This window comes from Plecotus auritus (assembly GCF_963455305.1).
Source record: "Plecotus auritus genome assembly, chromosome: 1".
NCBI classification, from domain to species: domain Eukaryota; kingdom Metazoa; phylum Chordata; class Mammalia; order Chiroptera; family Vespertilionidae; genus Plecotus; species Plecotus auritus.
In genome coordinates, this window is record NC_137770.1 from 242111378 (window position 1) to 242128019 (window position 16642).

Sequence of the window (16642 nt, forward strand, 5' to 3'; positions counted from 1 at the left end):
GTTTTGGCCCCACCCGAGTCTTGATGTCCAACGTTTTTGTGGGGCTCCATCAAAGAATCACAGTTACCTCCCAGGTGTCCGGTCTCAGTCTCCAGCCCCTCCGGACGTCCAGCTGATGCTCCATGACCCAAAGCCCCACCCTAAGTCAAACTCTTAGATGATTTGGCTTGACACCAGACCCCTAGGCAACCAAGACACTCCTGTCGGGCCTGGTGTTCCAGAGGCTTGGAGATGACCTCCCAGAAGCCAAGGGCAAAGCCTAGACCGCCCTTTACTATACCGTTGGTTTTTCAGTAACCCTTATTAAGTACTGACTGTATTCCTGGCCCTGGGCTAAGTTATTACTCTGTTGTGTGTAATAACGTCTGTAGTCCTCACAACCACCCTCGGAAGGAGGTCCAGGTGAGGAAGTGGCGTCACTGAGGGAGATGTCTCGTCCAGGGTGAGCACCAGTGCCTGTCTCAGACCTGCATCTGCTTCTAACCAACTGTGTGTGCTGCTCTTGACCACGCGATTTAATTCTCTTTATGATTTCTTTAAAAATCAAAAACGTTGAATATTATTTGCATCCGCCTGTAGGTAGCATGTAAATTTGATGCTGGCTTTGGGAAGGAATATCTAGAGGAAAAAGTAGACGCTGTAAGTGCTGCAGATCTATTTTTTAATTCTAGATGCTTTATTAGGTCTTTTCAAGTTTTTACCTGGATAGAGCTAGATTTTATATGTATGGGATCCAGAAGGAAAAAAGAGAGCTATTTTGAGAGTTCCCAGTGGTAGGAAAGGAAAAGTTTTATTCCCAAGTTTCCTTCTTGCTGTGTCCCCGGGAAGCCGATCTGCCTCCTGAAGTGGAGGGGTGTTAGTGTCTGCTTGGTGGGGGGCCGGTTACTGACTGTCGCGTCCTCCATAAGGGAGACACTCACAGGCGGGCAAGGCTCAGCTTCGAGTGCCTCTGTCCAGTTGGACAGTGGGGAAGCATTCGTGTCAAGGCTACTGACACTCAAATAAGGATTCACTGTTTTTCAAGAAAACATGAATAACTATAAGCTTTAACTTTTCTTTACCGTCCTCCTTTATGTTTAAGAAGCTGATCGTTAAGAAATAAATGAAGATATGGATTCCAGCCTTTATAAATTTCTGAAATTTCTCAAACTGATATTTCTTCTATTGGACCTGCAAATACACTTGAACTACATGGATACTGCTTTTGCTGCTTGATGTTGATCAAGCATAATGTTGGATTTATTGCTAATTCACAGGGCCATTCCTTTCTGTTGACTTTCTTCCAGATGAAGAGAAGAACAAACAGAATAAAACAAAACCTCAAACCTGTGATCCCAGTGAAGGAAAAGCTAAAAGTGTGCGGCAGGCTTATGTTCACAAGCCATACCTTTACTCAAAGTATTACAGTGATTCCGATGATGAGCTCACGGTAGAACAGCGGCGACAGTCAATTGTGAGTCATGTTTGATCTGTTGTTATTTTCACATATTAAATGAGGTTGACAAATGACTTGTCTGGGTGCAAGGTAGTGAGCATGCGAATCAGCAGCATACAGGTTCTGCCTTCAGGCACCTTGTTATTTCACTAGACCCGTGGTCGGCAAACTGCGGCTCGAGAGCCACATGCGGCTCTTTGGCCCCTTGAGTGTGGCTCTTCCACAAAATACCACGGCCTGGGCGAGTCTATTTTGAAGAACTGGCGTTAGAAGAAGTTTAAGTTTAAAAAATTTGGCTCTCAAAAGAAATTTCAATCGTTGTACTGTTGATATTTGGCTCTGTTGACTAATGAGTTTGCCGACCACTGCACTAGACAGAATGGACACAAACACGTGACAGGTGTTTGTGTCATTGTGATTAATAGTGAAAACCTGGTAACAACCTGGAGGTTCACGGTGTGGAAATGTTTGACTCAAGTGTGAATCGAGCTTGTGGTGTAAAGTCATGAGCGTAATATTAAAGAGGGAAGTACAGTCCACGTGTTTACTGGGTGTGAAAATACTTCTAATTATAAGATATGTCATTGACAACAGCTTTTTAGGAAAAAAACTACTACTTTATCATACATGTTCATTAGTTTTAAGATGACTTGAAATTTCAGAAACATTACCAGGGGTCCTCAAACTTTTTAAACAGGGTGCCAGTTGGAGGGCCGGACTATAGTTTTAAAAAAAAACTATGAACAAATTCCTATGCGCACTGCGGGCCCGGGACGAGTCGGCTGCTAAGCAGGACAGGCAGCGGCACCCAGCGGGCCGGATCAACGTCCTCGGCGGGCCGCATGTGGCCCGCGGGCTGTAGTTTGAGGACACCTGCTTAAACTATGAAAGGTTGTGCATCTTACACTGAGGAAATATATTACATAGAGAAATGATTTGAAGGATGTACACTAAATGCTACTAGTGGCTTAACTCTTGAAAAGTTCATTTGATCAGGAGTTAACAAACTTTGAGACAGTGAGTTCTGGCCGGAAAGGGGTGGTAGGAGTAACACTGACTGGATTCTCTCCGGCTTTAAGATCCAGTGGCAGAAAGTTCCACGTCCAAAACCTGCATCCTCAGAGTATAACCAACAGTCGTATTTGCTGTAGGACTAGCCTGTCACTGGACTCTGCATTTTAATGAATAGTCCAAAAATTACGGAGACCCGCTATGTCCCCCTGATGCTCAGAGATATTTTCACCGCTATCCTTTCCATTGAGGCAACCAGTTCATTAAACCACCATTGCTCAAAATGATACCTTTCCCATTCTTTAAACTAATGGTACTCTGAAAGAGTAAAGAAAACTCTTCACATCTGTCTCTGTTATTCTGGTAGCTCCCGGATTGGGTAGTGCATGTGCACTTTTGCAGAGCCCATTCATTTGTAAGAACATTTGAAGGGAAAACATTGGGTTTTTTTCAGTGTTTTGCTTTTGCCTGATAATCAGAATAATTGTGAGTATGTTGTGGTTTTAGGCTAAAGAAAAAGAAGAGAGGCTTTTAAGAAGGCAAATTAACAGAGAAAAACTTGAAGAGAAACGAAAACAGAAAGCAGAAAAGACAAAGTCTTCAAAAGCTAAGAGTCAAGGTATAGGAGATGTTAACTTTAATATTTTAAACTATCTTATATACTCTTTTAGTTCCTATAAATTTATAGTACTTATGAGATACGATTATAAAATAAAGTTATCTACATTATATCTCAGTAAAGCTGTTATATTTTCAGTTGTGGAAGAGTTCATTGTTTTTTAATCTGATGTGTTTAGTCAAGTTTTTAAAATTATATTGCTGTTTCTAGATTAAACATTCTATCAGGTACCAGCTTATACCACTCACATGTTAGCATTTTATTTCCCGGTGGCTGTAGAATGAATTATCAGTGGAAAATAGTTTGTTAACAAGTGAGTAATAAAGCTGCACTGGTGATATTAGTGGAATTAATCTATGCTTCATGTCAACTCAAATGTCAAACATTTGTCTGCCGTGATTTATTCAACAAAATTGAACTTCCTCTTGTTACTGACCCTGTATTTGTATAATATACAAATACATACACATAGGAGGTTGGGCAAAGGTGGGTTTACAGCTGAGAGTACCTGAAACACAGTTTATTCTTGTATTACTATTCATTGTTGTATTATTGTTGTTGTTATTAATACTCTTGCCCATCCCTATGTAAGCATTTGAAATAAAAGACAAGTCATCTCCATCTAAAATATTATTTGTATTCCAGCACAACTAGATTTTAAAGCCATTTTGCATTTTCATACTGATTAGAAAATTTTAATGAAAAATAATTATTACACTGTTTAGAACTATTGTGAAATCCCTTATAGATTCTTTTCTTTCCTAGGCAAAAGTAGTGTGGATTTAGAAGAATCATCAGCGAAGAGTTTGGAACCTAAAGCCCCCAGAATTAAAGAAGTCCTTAAAGAACGGAAAGTTTTAGAGAAAAAAGTAGCCTTAAGCATAAAAAGAAAAAAAGACTCAAGGTACATATTTTACCTGGCCATGGTCCCATTGTAGCATTCTCTCAGCATGCTTTCAGAAGCAAGGCATTGAAAGTGACAGCGAAGAGCCAGACTTGAGTGTGTATGTTGTTGCATGCTTGTTAAAGACCTCGGAGTTTCATTTTTAGTATCCTAATTCAGTGTGCTAATATCTATAATATGAGTCTCATTTTTAGTATCCTGATTCAGTGTGCTGATATCTATAATATTTCAAAGTGTTCACCTTTATAATCTCTGGGGGTCCAGATCTTTTTGATAATCTGATGGAAGCTTTGGACTTTCTCCCCAGAAAAATACATGTGAAATACCTGTGAGTAAACAAACAGTTGTCCCTAGAGTTTCCGAAGGCTTAAGGGCGCTCTTGATGGACTCAGGAAGTGTCTCCCTTTTGAACATTCAGGAACCACTTACACTGATGGCCTTCATTTTCCCGTCTTTCCAGCAATTCTCTTCACCTGTATTCCATGCTTCTCCCCATACACCAGAGGTCTGACCCAAATTCTTTCATAACACTGCATTATCATAGTTGATGCTGTAAGAATTAGAAAGCTGAAGAGGTAGAGTGGCTCCAGCATCATGTGAGCCATGGGCTACAGTTTGCTGTGCCATTAAGATGCAATCATGTGAATTTATTACGACTTCAAGACACCTAAATTAGTAATTTGCAAAAATCTGTGAGAGGAGTTAGCTCTCAGTTTGCTAATACCTCATTCCTATTGATCTGTACAAATAAGACTACCCTGTTTACTAAAAAAAAATAGTAAGACTTTCAAAATGTAATTATAGATCATAACGTTCCGTTTCAAGCAGCAATTCAGGAATTTCAGTGTTTGTTATACTTTCCTATGTAAGTGTTCCAAGAGTGTTTGACGTCACATTTGGATTGTGTTCTCTGTTGACTAAGAATAGCATTTCTTAAAAAAGTCTTTTTTTTTAAATATATTTTTATTGATTTCAGAGAGGAAGGGAGAGGGAGAGAGAGAGATAGAAACACCATTGATGAGAGAGAACCATTGATCAGCTGCCTCCTGCATGACCCCCACTGGTGATTGAGCCCCCAACCCGGGCATGTATCCTTGACCTGAATCGAACCCAGGACCTTTCAGTCCACAGGCCCATTCTCTATCCGCTGAGCCAAACTGGCTAGGGCAAGAATAGCATTTCAGTGGAAACATAACAAGTCTGCATTTATGGATCAAGTGTTTATACAAAAGGGAAGCTAAGTGCTTTTTTTTTTAACCTTCCTGAAAATTTCAAAGTTTAATTTGACTTTTTCCCCCTACATAGGAATGTTGAAGAGAATTCTAAAAAGAAACAGCAAACAGAAGAAGATTCCAAAGAAACACTCAAAACAAGTGAGGTGTGTCTTGATTAATAAGCCCATTTTCATTGCTCTTTTGTTAGATACTTCCATCCTTTGAAGTAATACTTAGAAATGCAATTGATCTTTTCCAAGTTAAATAAAAAATCCCTCACATTCTGTTATGGTCTGAATTCCTCATTTTGGCAAGTTGATTCATGTCATCATTTATCTAGATGGTAGCTACTTTTCTACTCGCCCTCCCCACCCACTCCATTTCTTATATTGGCAATAACGAAATTGCCAGTTACAGTAACGTAGAAGAAAAGGGGGATGAATAAAATCCCTCCCCCATAACAAAGCACCTGTTTCATTCTCTTGTTTCTCATCCACATATGCACATAATTTTGTAGTGTGGATGTATTCTTGCAAAATGCTTTTAACATTCACTCTTACTTATCTTACCTTATAAGCTTTCTAAGTATTATATTTACTGGTAGCATAGTGTATATGGAACGAATAGACCATAATGTAAGCATTTCCTTACAGTCAAGCACTTAGATGTTTCTGAGATTTGATCATTTTAAATTGTAAAAATATGGGCAATGAATACATTTCTTCTTCTTTTTGGATTATTTTCTTGGGATAAACTTTGGCTTTTATTGGTTTAAAATCCTTATTTATAATTCTATAGATGAGCTATCTTAACACTTCCCAGGGGAAAAACTAATAATTTAGTGATTACTTATTCACAGCCAGTAAGTATTCTTGATTTCTTTATTATAAATTTGAGGCATATTTAAGTATATTCTGGTATTTTAATGTTACTTTAAAAAATATTTTAATTTTTGTGATAAAAATTTCTTTGAAAAATGATCCCAAAATGTTATTCACAATAATTAGTTAGAACTTAAGTTAAAATTAGGTTGATGAAATCCCTTTTAGTTTTTTCGTTGAGGAATTTAAATTTTAAAGTATTTTTTAAGACCTTGCTATCTCCTGGTCCCTATATTAGTAGAAGTACATTAATCTTTGTGTTAAATTGTAAGGAGATGCCATGGTAAGCTGACCCAGAGGCACAGAGATCTTTCTGAGAACTTCAGCCCATCATTTAAATAAGAAAAATTTCTGGTGTCTAAACTAAAATGTTGGAAACCTTTATTTTAGTATAAACTTTTTGAATTGGCTACAACATGCTTTTGGACTGAAAAGAACATTGGATTGTCATCCACTCGTTTTATATTTATTAATGACCACTGGGCGTTGGTGGACTGTAGTGATTAAGAGTTAAAGAAGGCCTACATGCATGGACGGCTCTGGAGAAGCAGCGCTAGTCTCTCTGAAGGTGCCTGCGGTGTAGGGGGAAAGTACTAGATTTTAGACTGAGATCCTCTGAATGTGTTGCCCAGGTATGAGCTTACTGAGTCATGCTGGGTTCCAGTTTCCTCGTGCAAAAACGAAATTAATAATCCCAACCACTGGCTGCTTGCACAGACTAAGAAGGTTATAAGATATGTGACCACTCAGCATATGAAATGCACTCAGGTGTTAAACTTGATATAAAAATGGACTGTAGTATTTCTCATATTTGAACTTTTATTTTCTTGCAGCATTGTGAAAAGGAAAAGGTGTCTTCTTCCAAGGATTTGAAGCACGTTCACACAAAAAGTGAAGCAAGTAAACCTACCCGGAGACTCTCAGAGTGTTTGCATTCCGCTGATGAAAGCAAAAATGAGTCCAGAGGGGAAAGAGAACACAAAAGGCGGACCTCTACCCCTGTGGTGGTGGAAGGGGCCCAGGAGGAGACGGACACGCGCGATGGGAAAAGGCAAGCTGAGCGCTCAGAAACGGGCACAGAAGAACCCCCGAAACAGAAGGGCACCCTGAAAAGTGAAAAGCATGTTAGGAAGGAGGATTTTGAAACACAGCATGTGAAGAACCTCCCTAAGAAAGAGACAAAGTCCTCCAAGGAGAAGCCCGAGAAAGAGAAAACTCTGTCTGAAGACAAGTTGTCCGTGAAGCATAAACATAAAGGGGAGAGTGCGCATAAAGCAGGCGATGAGACCGAGCCCCACCCGCCTGAGAAAGGGGTCAAAGGAGAGGACAGTGTTCAGAAGCAAAGCCAACAAGCTAGGCTTTCCGCGGATGATAAAGCTGAACGGAAGAACAAACATAGGAATGAAAGGAAATTGTCCATTTTAGGCAAAGATGGAAAGCCAGTTTCTGAATATATTATAAAAACAGATGAGAATGTGCGTAAAGAAAACAACAAAAAGGAGAAACACCTGTTGACGGAGAAAACGAAGGCAGAGCACAAATCGAGAAGATCGGGCGATTCTAAAATCCAGAAAGATTCTCTGAGTTCCAAGCAACATGGAACCCCATTGCAGAGAAGAAGTGAAAGTTGTTCAGAGGATAAGGGTGACCTGGACTCGACTCATTTAGATAGCAGTTCGAAACCTGAAGAGGCTCTTCCCAAGGAGAAGCGAAGAACCAAGAGCTTGTTAGACGAAAGACCTGCGCTCAAGTCTAAATCAAAAAGTCAAGGCAAGCCGTTCAAAGTCAGTGACATAGAATCACAAGAAGGTGTCACAAGACAGACAACCACTTCCAAACCAGATAAGGAGAGGAGCACCGAAGACAGTGACCCAGACAGACAGCGGAAGTCCAAAGCAGAGGACAGATCCGAGGAGGCCGGTGCTGACCCTGCAGCCGAGGGTGCGGCATCCTCAGCCCACGGTGCCCAGAAGGACTCCGGTCACCGAGCAAAGCCGCTGCTGGCAAAGGACAAACACAAGGGGGAGAGGGAGCCGGGCTCCTCCAGACTGGAGAGGAGGTTATCCGATGGGCACAAGAGCAGAAGCGCCAAGCACAGCAGTAAGGACATGAGGAAGAAGGAAGAAAGCAGATCTGATGACAAGGACGGGAAAGAAGTTGACAGCAATCATGAAAAGGCCAGAGGGAATAGCTCAGTCATGGAGAAGAAATTAAGTAGAAGGGTGTGTGAAAATCGAAGAGGCAGCTCATCCCAAGAACTGACCAAAGGAGAAGAGAAATTGGCAGCCAGTGCTGCAGGCACTCCCAGTAGTTCCTCTCTTCAGAGACCAAAAAGAGGAGGCGATGCCACACTAATCCCCGGGCAAGAGCCCATGGAGACCGACATGGAGCCGGCTGTCGGGAACGTGCTGGAAGTATCAAAAACCCCGGAGAGCGGCGGCGGCGGCTCTCAGCAAGATACCGGCCTTGAAAATGTGATGAAACCGAAAGCCACCTTCACGGCCCTCAAGGATGAGTTGAGAACTTCCACAGGAGATGCAAAAGCTGTTCCCGCCTGTAAACCGGAACGTGGAACAGTGGCTGCTAGTAATCCTGAAAAGCACGCCAACCATAAAAACGCCGGGACCAAGAAAGCACACGTTCAAAGTGCTGTGTCCAAGCCGAGTCCTGGGGAGAGGGATCCCCCTCAGCCAGGAACCCATGAAACCAGTGTGGACTCGGAGGCTGGTCACAGAACGGGGCCTCATGTCCCGGCAGAAAATGGCCGGGCACAGAAGACTGTGAAGCACCCAAGACCCACTGAGGAGCGTGTTGCTCAAGGAGGTGCCGTTCATGAACATTCCACAAATTTGGACCCGTCGCTGTCCTTAAGTCCTGTGACTGCTGTGCCTCAGAAACAACCCCCTGGTGCAGATGCTGTTCCTGTGGGTGACAGAAGGCCCGCTTCAGACGGTGGCTCGGGCAGCACCTGCCTGGGGGACCGCTTGGGTCTCCCTCCGCAGAGCTTGTCGGTGAGGGAATCAGAAGTCCTGAGGTCCAGTCACAGCAAAGAAGGCAGAGCACTTTCCGCACCAGATGTGCCAGCAAAAGCGAGCCTAGATAGCAAAAGACACATTCCGGAAGGTTCCCAGGCCGCTACAGTGCATGGGAAACAAGGGAAAGCAAACATGCCTCTTGGTAGCAAGTTAACAGACACGACTGTGGGACATGAGAGTGTTAGCAAAGAAAGCAGCTCGAGGGACGAGGCCAGGAGAGAGAGCGCCTTGAGCACAGAGCCCACCTCGAAGCAGACGGTTAGAACTGGAGCAGAAAGTGGCAAAAAGGATGGGCTCGCTGTTGTCCCTGGCGTGAGCGTGAGCACCGGGAAAGATGCTCAAACCGGTGTACTTAAGCACAGTAGAGGCCCAAGTGAAGTAGAACACCTGACAGTTATTGCAGGAAGGAAGGAAAACAGTGAGGTAGACACCAGTGCAGGAGGTGGCACTGCTTCCTCCATTTCACACCAAAGGAATAGGAAAGCTGAGGACGTGGCGAAGCCTCTCGCCACCAGCACCGAAGGGAAGGACAAAGGCATGACCTCGAACCCGGTAAACGCTGGGGCTGCCACAACCACTTCAGAAACAGGCGAGGGGGAGGTGGCGCTGCCTTGCACGAGCATCGAGGCAGACAATGGCCTCACAGGGGGTTCTAGAACCAATGCCCTGCACACCGGGGCCCATGCCAGCCCAGGCACTGTGTTCGCCGCAGCAGAAGAAGGTGGGGCCGTGGTGACGGAGGGCTTCTCAGAGAGCGAGACCTTCCTCACCAGCACCAAGGAGGGAGAGAGTGGGGAGTGTGCTCTGGCCGGGTCTGGAGAGCCAGCCGCAGGCCCAGCAGCTGCCCAGGCAACCACGGTCAATGACAGTGTCAACAGTGCTATGACGGAAGAGAAGGATGATGCTGTGACCAGCGCTGGCTCCGAAGGGAAATGCGAAGGTTCTTCCAGTCGAGACTCAGAAAGAGTCGGGGGGACTGTGACTTTCACTGGGGAAGGCGAGAGCGACGGGGCCGTAACCAGTGCTGGGACAGAACTGCGAGAGAGATCCTTAAGCAATGGAGAGAGAGCTGTGACGAGAGTGGGCCCCAAAAAGGAGCCCGAGGGGACTGTGACATGTACGGGAGCAGAAAGGGGGAGCGAAGGCATGGCGGTGTGCGCGGTCACTGGAGCAGGGCCCCCAGAGGAGCGCCTAGTGACGGGTGCGGCAGAGGTCCTGGCAGACAATGACACGCCACCAGGAGCCAGTGTCCCCCGAGAGGGAGGTGGGTCTATGAATGACGGGGCGGAGGGGGAGAGCGCTGTCACCAGCACAGGGATCACGGAAGATGCAGAGGGGCCGGCCAGCTGCACAGGCTCAGAAGAGGGCAGTGAAGGCTTTGCTCTGAGCTGTGAATCCGAAGAGAATGGACAGAGTGCGACGGGCAGCACCGCAGCCAAAGACGCCACCAACGTGCCATTGGTCGCTGCCGGTCCCGGTGACGACGAAGACATTGTCACCAGCACGGGTGCCAAAGAGGAGGATGAAGAAGGGGAGGGGGTGGTGACCAGCACTGGAAGAGGCAACGAGATTGGGCACGCCTCCGCCTGCACGGGATTGGAGGAGAGTGAAGGGGTGCCCGTGTGTGAGAGTGCGGAGGAAGGGGACGCCCAGATCGGGACAGCAGTGGGGCCCGAGGCGGCTGAGGCCGGCGCCACCGTCAGCGCCCATGAAAGTAACGTCGACAGCGTGAGTGCCGCAGACAAGGAGGTGAAAGACACAGAGATCTGCTCCAGTGCGAAGGGGATCGTGGAAAGCAGCGTGACCAGCGTGGCTTCGGCAAAGGCTGGGGCAGCACTGGGGCCTGAAGGGTGTGAGGGGCCCATGACAAGTGCAGCTTCAGGTCAGAGCGACAGTCCGCTGGCCAGGAAAGACCGTGTCGAAGAGACCGCTATTTCCACTGGCCTGGTCGGGGGCAGTCACGAGGGACTGGTATCTGCTGCAGGCCCGGAACGGGAAGTTCATCACACGTCGCCCAGGGAGAAGGAAGACGAAGGCGCCATCACCTCTGTGGAGAGTGAGGAGTGCGATGGCCACGTGGCTGCCACCGCCAGCGACAACATCACCGACCAGAGTCGAGGCATGGGCCTGGCGATTTCCACCAGCACGATGCGCGATCGCACCGCGCAGCCGAGCGCCAGGATGGACGGCGAGGGTCATCCGAGTTCTCTGAGGGCTGAAGAGGGTGTGGAAGGCACCGGGGTCAGCACAGAGGAGTTCGAGGCCCCCATGCCCAGTGCGGCTTCGGGAGAGGAGAGCCCCCTCGCCGTTGTTGTGGGAGAGGAGGAGAAGGACGAGTGCGCCATGATTTCCACCAGCCTCGGGGAGGAGTGCGAAGTGCCTGTCTCCAGCGCAAGCACCATCCTGGGTGCTGGCAGCCAGCAGCCAGTCACAGCGGTTGGAGGAAGAGCCACCGGCCCCATGCTGGTCAGCACGGATGACTTCGAGGTGCCCATGCCCAGCGCCCCCACGAAGGCCGAGAGCCCTCTCGCCTCCACCAGCAAGGAGGAGAAGGACGAGTGTGCCCTCATCTCCACCAGCGTGGCCGAGGGCTGCGAGGCCTGCATTGCCGGGGTCGCTGCGGAGAGCGGAGGCGAGCAGCCTGGCCCGGCCGCGGAGGAGAAGGATGGGAGCGCGGTCATCTCCACCAGCTCAGTGGAGGACTGTGAGGGCCCGGTGTCCAGTGCCATCCCTCGGGAGCAGGTTCGCCCCTCGGCCACGCCGGCTGAGGAGGTAAGCGACACCACTGTGATTTCCACAAGCACCTCCGAAGGCCGGGAAGCGGTCATGAGGGGTGCTGGGCTGCAGGATGAAGACCGGCCCGCCACTGCAGGGGCGGAGGACACGAGTGAGGCCGCCCTCATCTCCACCAGCACAGCTGAATGCGCGCTGGTCCTCGCTGGCCCGGATGGCCATGGGGAGACTCCGCCGACTGCAGGCCACCCAGAAGGGACAGGGGGCCAGTCTGCTGCAAAGGTGAGCAAGTGTGAGGCTCCCACGCCCAGCCTCATCGCTGAGAACCGTGGTCAGTGCCCCGGGCCACTCCCAGGAGGAAGAGCAGTGAGCCTAGAGGAGGGGCGGGGCAGGGTGCCAGTCAGCGCACTCTCTGCAGGGGACAGCAGCACAGCCAGCCCTCCGGCAGGGAGGGACTTGGAGAGGAGTGCCGGTGAGCCTGCAAGCCTGAGACCAGAGCGCACACCCGGGCAGACGGCGGAGGGCTCCTCTGTCAGTGCCCACTCGGCGACAGCAGGGCAAGCCGGTGCCGAAATGGCCGAGGGCGGGCCACAGGGCACGGGCACTGCAGCCGAGCAGCCCTCTCTTCCTCCTGCCCAGCGGGACCCCACCACCGCCGCCTGTATTCACGGCCAAGGTCCCGACGTTGCTCCTGCCCACTCCGTCCTCCCGGATGTCTGCGGTGCAGCTCTGCCAGCAGCCGCGTGTAAGCAGGACCTGCCCGTCAAGAGTGTTCAGGCACCAGCTGAGAAAACAGGAGATGGCGCGGCGAAGCCAGCCCAAAAGGAAGGAGCCCTCGCGGTCACTGTTTCTCCTGAGGAAAGTCTGGGTGACACAGGTGAGACTCCCCCTAATGGCAGACTTTAGCATTTTACAGAGATGATTGTGTGTTGAGCCCATTTACAGCAGCCTTCCAAAACATGGCTTTGGTTCCAGGACGGCACAAAATAACTTACCAAACTCAGAGATCAAGCCTCTCCAAGAGGAACTTGTATTCCAAAGCTCAAAGCCTCAGACCCATTTCTCATGGACACACAGGGCAGAGGCAGGAGGCGAGGGACTCGAAGCTGCAGGTTACTGAACCGCCCTGACCTTCAGTTCAGGTTCCTTGTCCATCTAGACCAGTGGTTCTCCACCTTTCTAAGGCCGCGACCCTTTACTACAGTTCCTCATGTGGTGGTGACCCCCAACCATAAAATTATTTTCGTTGCTACTTCATAACTGTCATTTTGCTACTCTTAATGAATCGTAATGTAAATATCTGTTTTCCTATGGTCTTAGGCTCTACAGCAGCGGTTCTCAACCTGTGGGTCACGACCCACAGGTTGAGAACCGCTAGCAGGGTCGCCTAAGACCATCAGAAAACACAGGTATGTACATTACGATTCATAACAGTAGCAAAATGACAGTTATGAAGTAGCAACGAAAATACTTTTATGGTTGGGGGTCACCACCACATGAGGAACTGTATTAAAGGGTCGCGGCCTTAGAAAGGTGGAGAACCACTGACCTAGACGGACACCTTACATCAGCCCTGTGAAATTAGTATTCTCTAATCACCATTTTACAAATGAGCAAATGGGGTCCTAGAACTTAGGTAACTTGCCTGGTACTTGAGTGCCTTTTAGAAAACACTCCTTCTGAAGCTCAGCTTTCTGTTGTGTAAAATGGGGATCCAGATCGCTATTTAAAAACACTGGGGAATAGATGTCTCCACAAATAATATACTGCGTCATTCTTTCTGAGCAGCCCTCCTAACAGCAAGAAACAATTTTACCGTCTCCACAAAAACTTAAATGACCCATGCATTTCCTTAGGTAATTTTCATACATATTCCTTTTTCTCATTTTCTGTTAACTGCCAAATAAAACAGCAAAGTGGTGCAATACGCTGGATAAGAACCTTCTGTTTCTTTGTGGTTCAGGATGTATTTTGCAAGCATGTTCTTAACATTGGTTTAATGGCTTTGAATTTCATTAGGCCGCGAAGAGTCTCCATCGGATGTTTCGGGAGGATTGGACTTAAAAGCCTGCTTGAGGACTGAGGTATGGCTGATGGTTCAGCTGCGCTGAGCTGTATGTAAGTGGTATTGGTACCGTTTCACCCTTTGTACACACAGACACGTAAGTTCTGTGTAGGTCTCTTGTTCTCATTGAAGTTAAGACACTTAATGTTACATCCTGTGATGGGGAGCCAAGAGCCTCCATCCTCCCCTGTGTAGGGCCATCATCAGTTCCGTTTGCTGCAACCAGAAACCCGAGTCAGCCACGTTTAACCCATGGCCAGTTCTCATAGGCTCCCACCCGGAGTGTAACTGGAGTCCATCTGTTTCTGGTTCTGCAGGTACTGCCCTAGTCTCCGCCCTGCTCCAATGGGTCCCTGGTACCTTACTTCCTCTCCAGCCCTGCTCCTCCGTTTAGCACGGCCCTGGGAGCCAGCTTGGAAAACATAGATTAGGTCATGCCATTACCCTGCTTAAGATTTCCAGTGGCTTCCCATCATACTTGGAAGAAATCTGGTTTCTCACAGCCTTCGTGGTTTACGTACTTTAATCGCTGCATCCCCTTCTCAGCCTGCTCCCAAAGCGCCCTCCCGGTGAGCAGGGCAGCGGTAGGCAGGCAAGAGGGCTCCGAGGAGGACAGGGGAGTTTGCAGTGGAATTTAGCAAGTAGAGTGGAAGTTCACCAGAGAAAGAACAAAACGCCCGCCAGTCAGGGAAGTCTGTTGTAGGCACAGAGGGAAGGGTCCGTGGTGAATCGGAGGACTGCGGTGGTTTTGAGGTCCCGGCCTCGGGAGGGAGCAGTGCCAGTCAGGAAGGGCCTTAGTGTTGTACTGAATTGGAGTTTTAATTTAAAGCAGTAGGAGAGCCATTGATGGGTGAAATGTGAAATTAGATTGATTTTTTTCGTTTTTTGTGTGTGTGTGTGTTTTTTTTTTTTTGTTTCTTTGTAAAAGCCAACATGTATTCATTTTGAAATTTTGCACAGACTTGAAAGTAGAGTTTTATATTGTTACAAAATCCTGGGTGGTTTTTTCATTCCCTTGAGGTTAGACTTGCCTTCTTGTTATAAAAACCACAGCTAAGTTATGTTTTATGGCAATTTGGGCTTTTTAGACATTTATACCAGCCGTGCAAGAGACAACTCATGAAATTCCAGCACCATCAGAAAGTCCACGTGGGAGAAAGCCGACTGGCATAGGTAAGCTCCTTTTAGCAGGTGTTCACCTCATTTTCGCTTGCCTGTGGTTGTACCTCTCATTGCGGCTTAGCATCGGTAGCCAGCTCATCACAATATGCCGGCAGGATGTCTGAATCTGCCTTGCACTTTTTCAAATAGGTTAGAGAGAACGCTCTGATTTCATTTTTAACACAAACCTTTGCTCATGAAGTGCCATTTTCATAGGAGGGAACAGTTTAAATGCGATCGCTCCAGTCCTTGTGGCAAACAGAAAGTTGCTTTGAGCAAGCTCTTGGTCCATCCCCAAAATGTGTCTCTGTGCCTCCCTGCCCTCCTAGGGGCTGGAGCTGTGACCGCAGCTCATTTCCAAAAGGCAGGTCTGCTGCCGTGCGCCCGCCTCTCTACCAGTAAACCCCCGCTCCGGGCCCTGGAGCCCTGGTGACGGCGCCGAAGCTGCTCCCAGCTTGCAGAGCCTTCCGGCCTGTCCACACCGCAGTCGTCAGTGGCCACTGCAGTCTTCTTAGGAGAGTGCGTGCCCAGTGTCAGGAAGGATTAGGGCAGCAACACACTCTGTGGTCCAGAGCTTGTCTACACTCTTCTTTTTTTTTTTTTTTTTTTTTTAAATATATTTTATTGATTTTTTACAGAGAGGAAGGGAGAGGGATAGAGAGTTAGAAACATCGATGAGAGAGAAACATCGATCAGCCGCCTCCTGCACACTCCCCACTGGGGATGTGCCCACAACCAAGGTACATGCCCTTGACCGGAATCGAACCCGGGACCCTTCAGTCCACAGGCCGACGCTCTATCCACTGAGCCAAACCAGCTAGGGCTTGTCTACACTCTTAAAACTCATTAAGGACCCCGAAGAGCTTTTGTTGTGTGGATTATGCCTCTTGACATTTACCAAGTAAGAAAACTGAGCCCTGGCCCGTGTGGCGTCCTCCCGTGCTCCAGAAGGTTGCTGGTTCGATTCCCAGGGCACATCCAGGTTGCAGGCTTGATTTCCCAGTGGGGGGCTTACAGGAGGCAGCTGATCAATCACACATCCATGTTTCTCTTTCCCTCTCCCTCTCTCTGTAAAAATAAATAAAAATATATATTTTTTTTTAAAAAAAAAAAACACTTTGGAGGTTCTGAAGTCCTTTGTTCCCACAGTTATTTCAGATCACTGTGTCTGGGTATGGTTCGGTAAGAGATCTACTTACGTAAAAGGAAGTTGTTTGAAAGAAAAATGTGTGTTCTGTCATGTTGATTAGAAGCAGTAGACCTTGTACTTTAAGTTTCCAAAGAATATAAATAGACCTTTGCTGTTCAAGGGGGAGGACCTAACTTTTCTTTTGATGAACCAGCTTCACCCTGCGGCCTGCCTGTCAGTGGAGGTCTCCCACCTTTCTCCCGAGCCTCAGGTCCTCGGCCATGAGATCAGGGGGTGAATTAGGGTCACTGCCATTGCAGTAAAGAGGCCGGCGGCTTTCCTTTCTGTGGATGTTCTGATAGAACATGGACCACAGAGCGTAAGTGGTCAGAGTTTGGTAATTCACAGAGGCAGCCAGGCGCGTAGCATCGTAGCCCTGCCTAACTGCTCTGAGC

The 16642-nt window shown here is 47.7% G+C and overlaps 1 protein-coding gene across 5 annotated transcripts in view; it reads left to right on the forward strand.

Moving 5' to 3' along the window:
- The window catches only part of BOD1L1 (biorientation of chromosomes in cell division 1 like 1), a 50176-nt gene that overhangs the window by 15451 nt on the left and 18083 nt on the right, over positions 1–16642 (forward strand). For 3 of the 5 annotated variants that reach the window (XM_080641919.1, XM_080641920.1, XM_080641921.1), the window contains exons 6-12: positions 1287–1453; positions 2954–3065; positions 3831–3969; positions 5275–5347; positions 6898–12709; positions 13852–13916; positions 14986–15070. In XM_080641919.1, the coding sequence (XP_080498045.1) occupies positions 1287–1453; positions 2954–3065; positions 3831–3969; positions 5275–5347; positions 6898–12709; positions 13852–13916; positions 14986–15070 (6453 nt within the window). The remainder of the gene's footprint in view (positions 1–1286; positions 1454–2953; positions 3066–3830; positions 3970–5274; positions 5348–6897; positions 12710–13851; positions 13917–14985; positions 15071–16642) is intronic. The other 2 variants (XM_080641922.1, XM_080641923.1) reach the window with 1 other exon arrangement.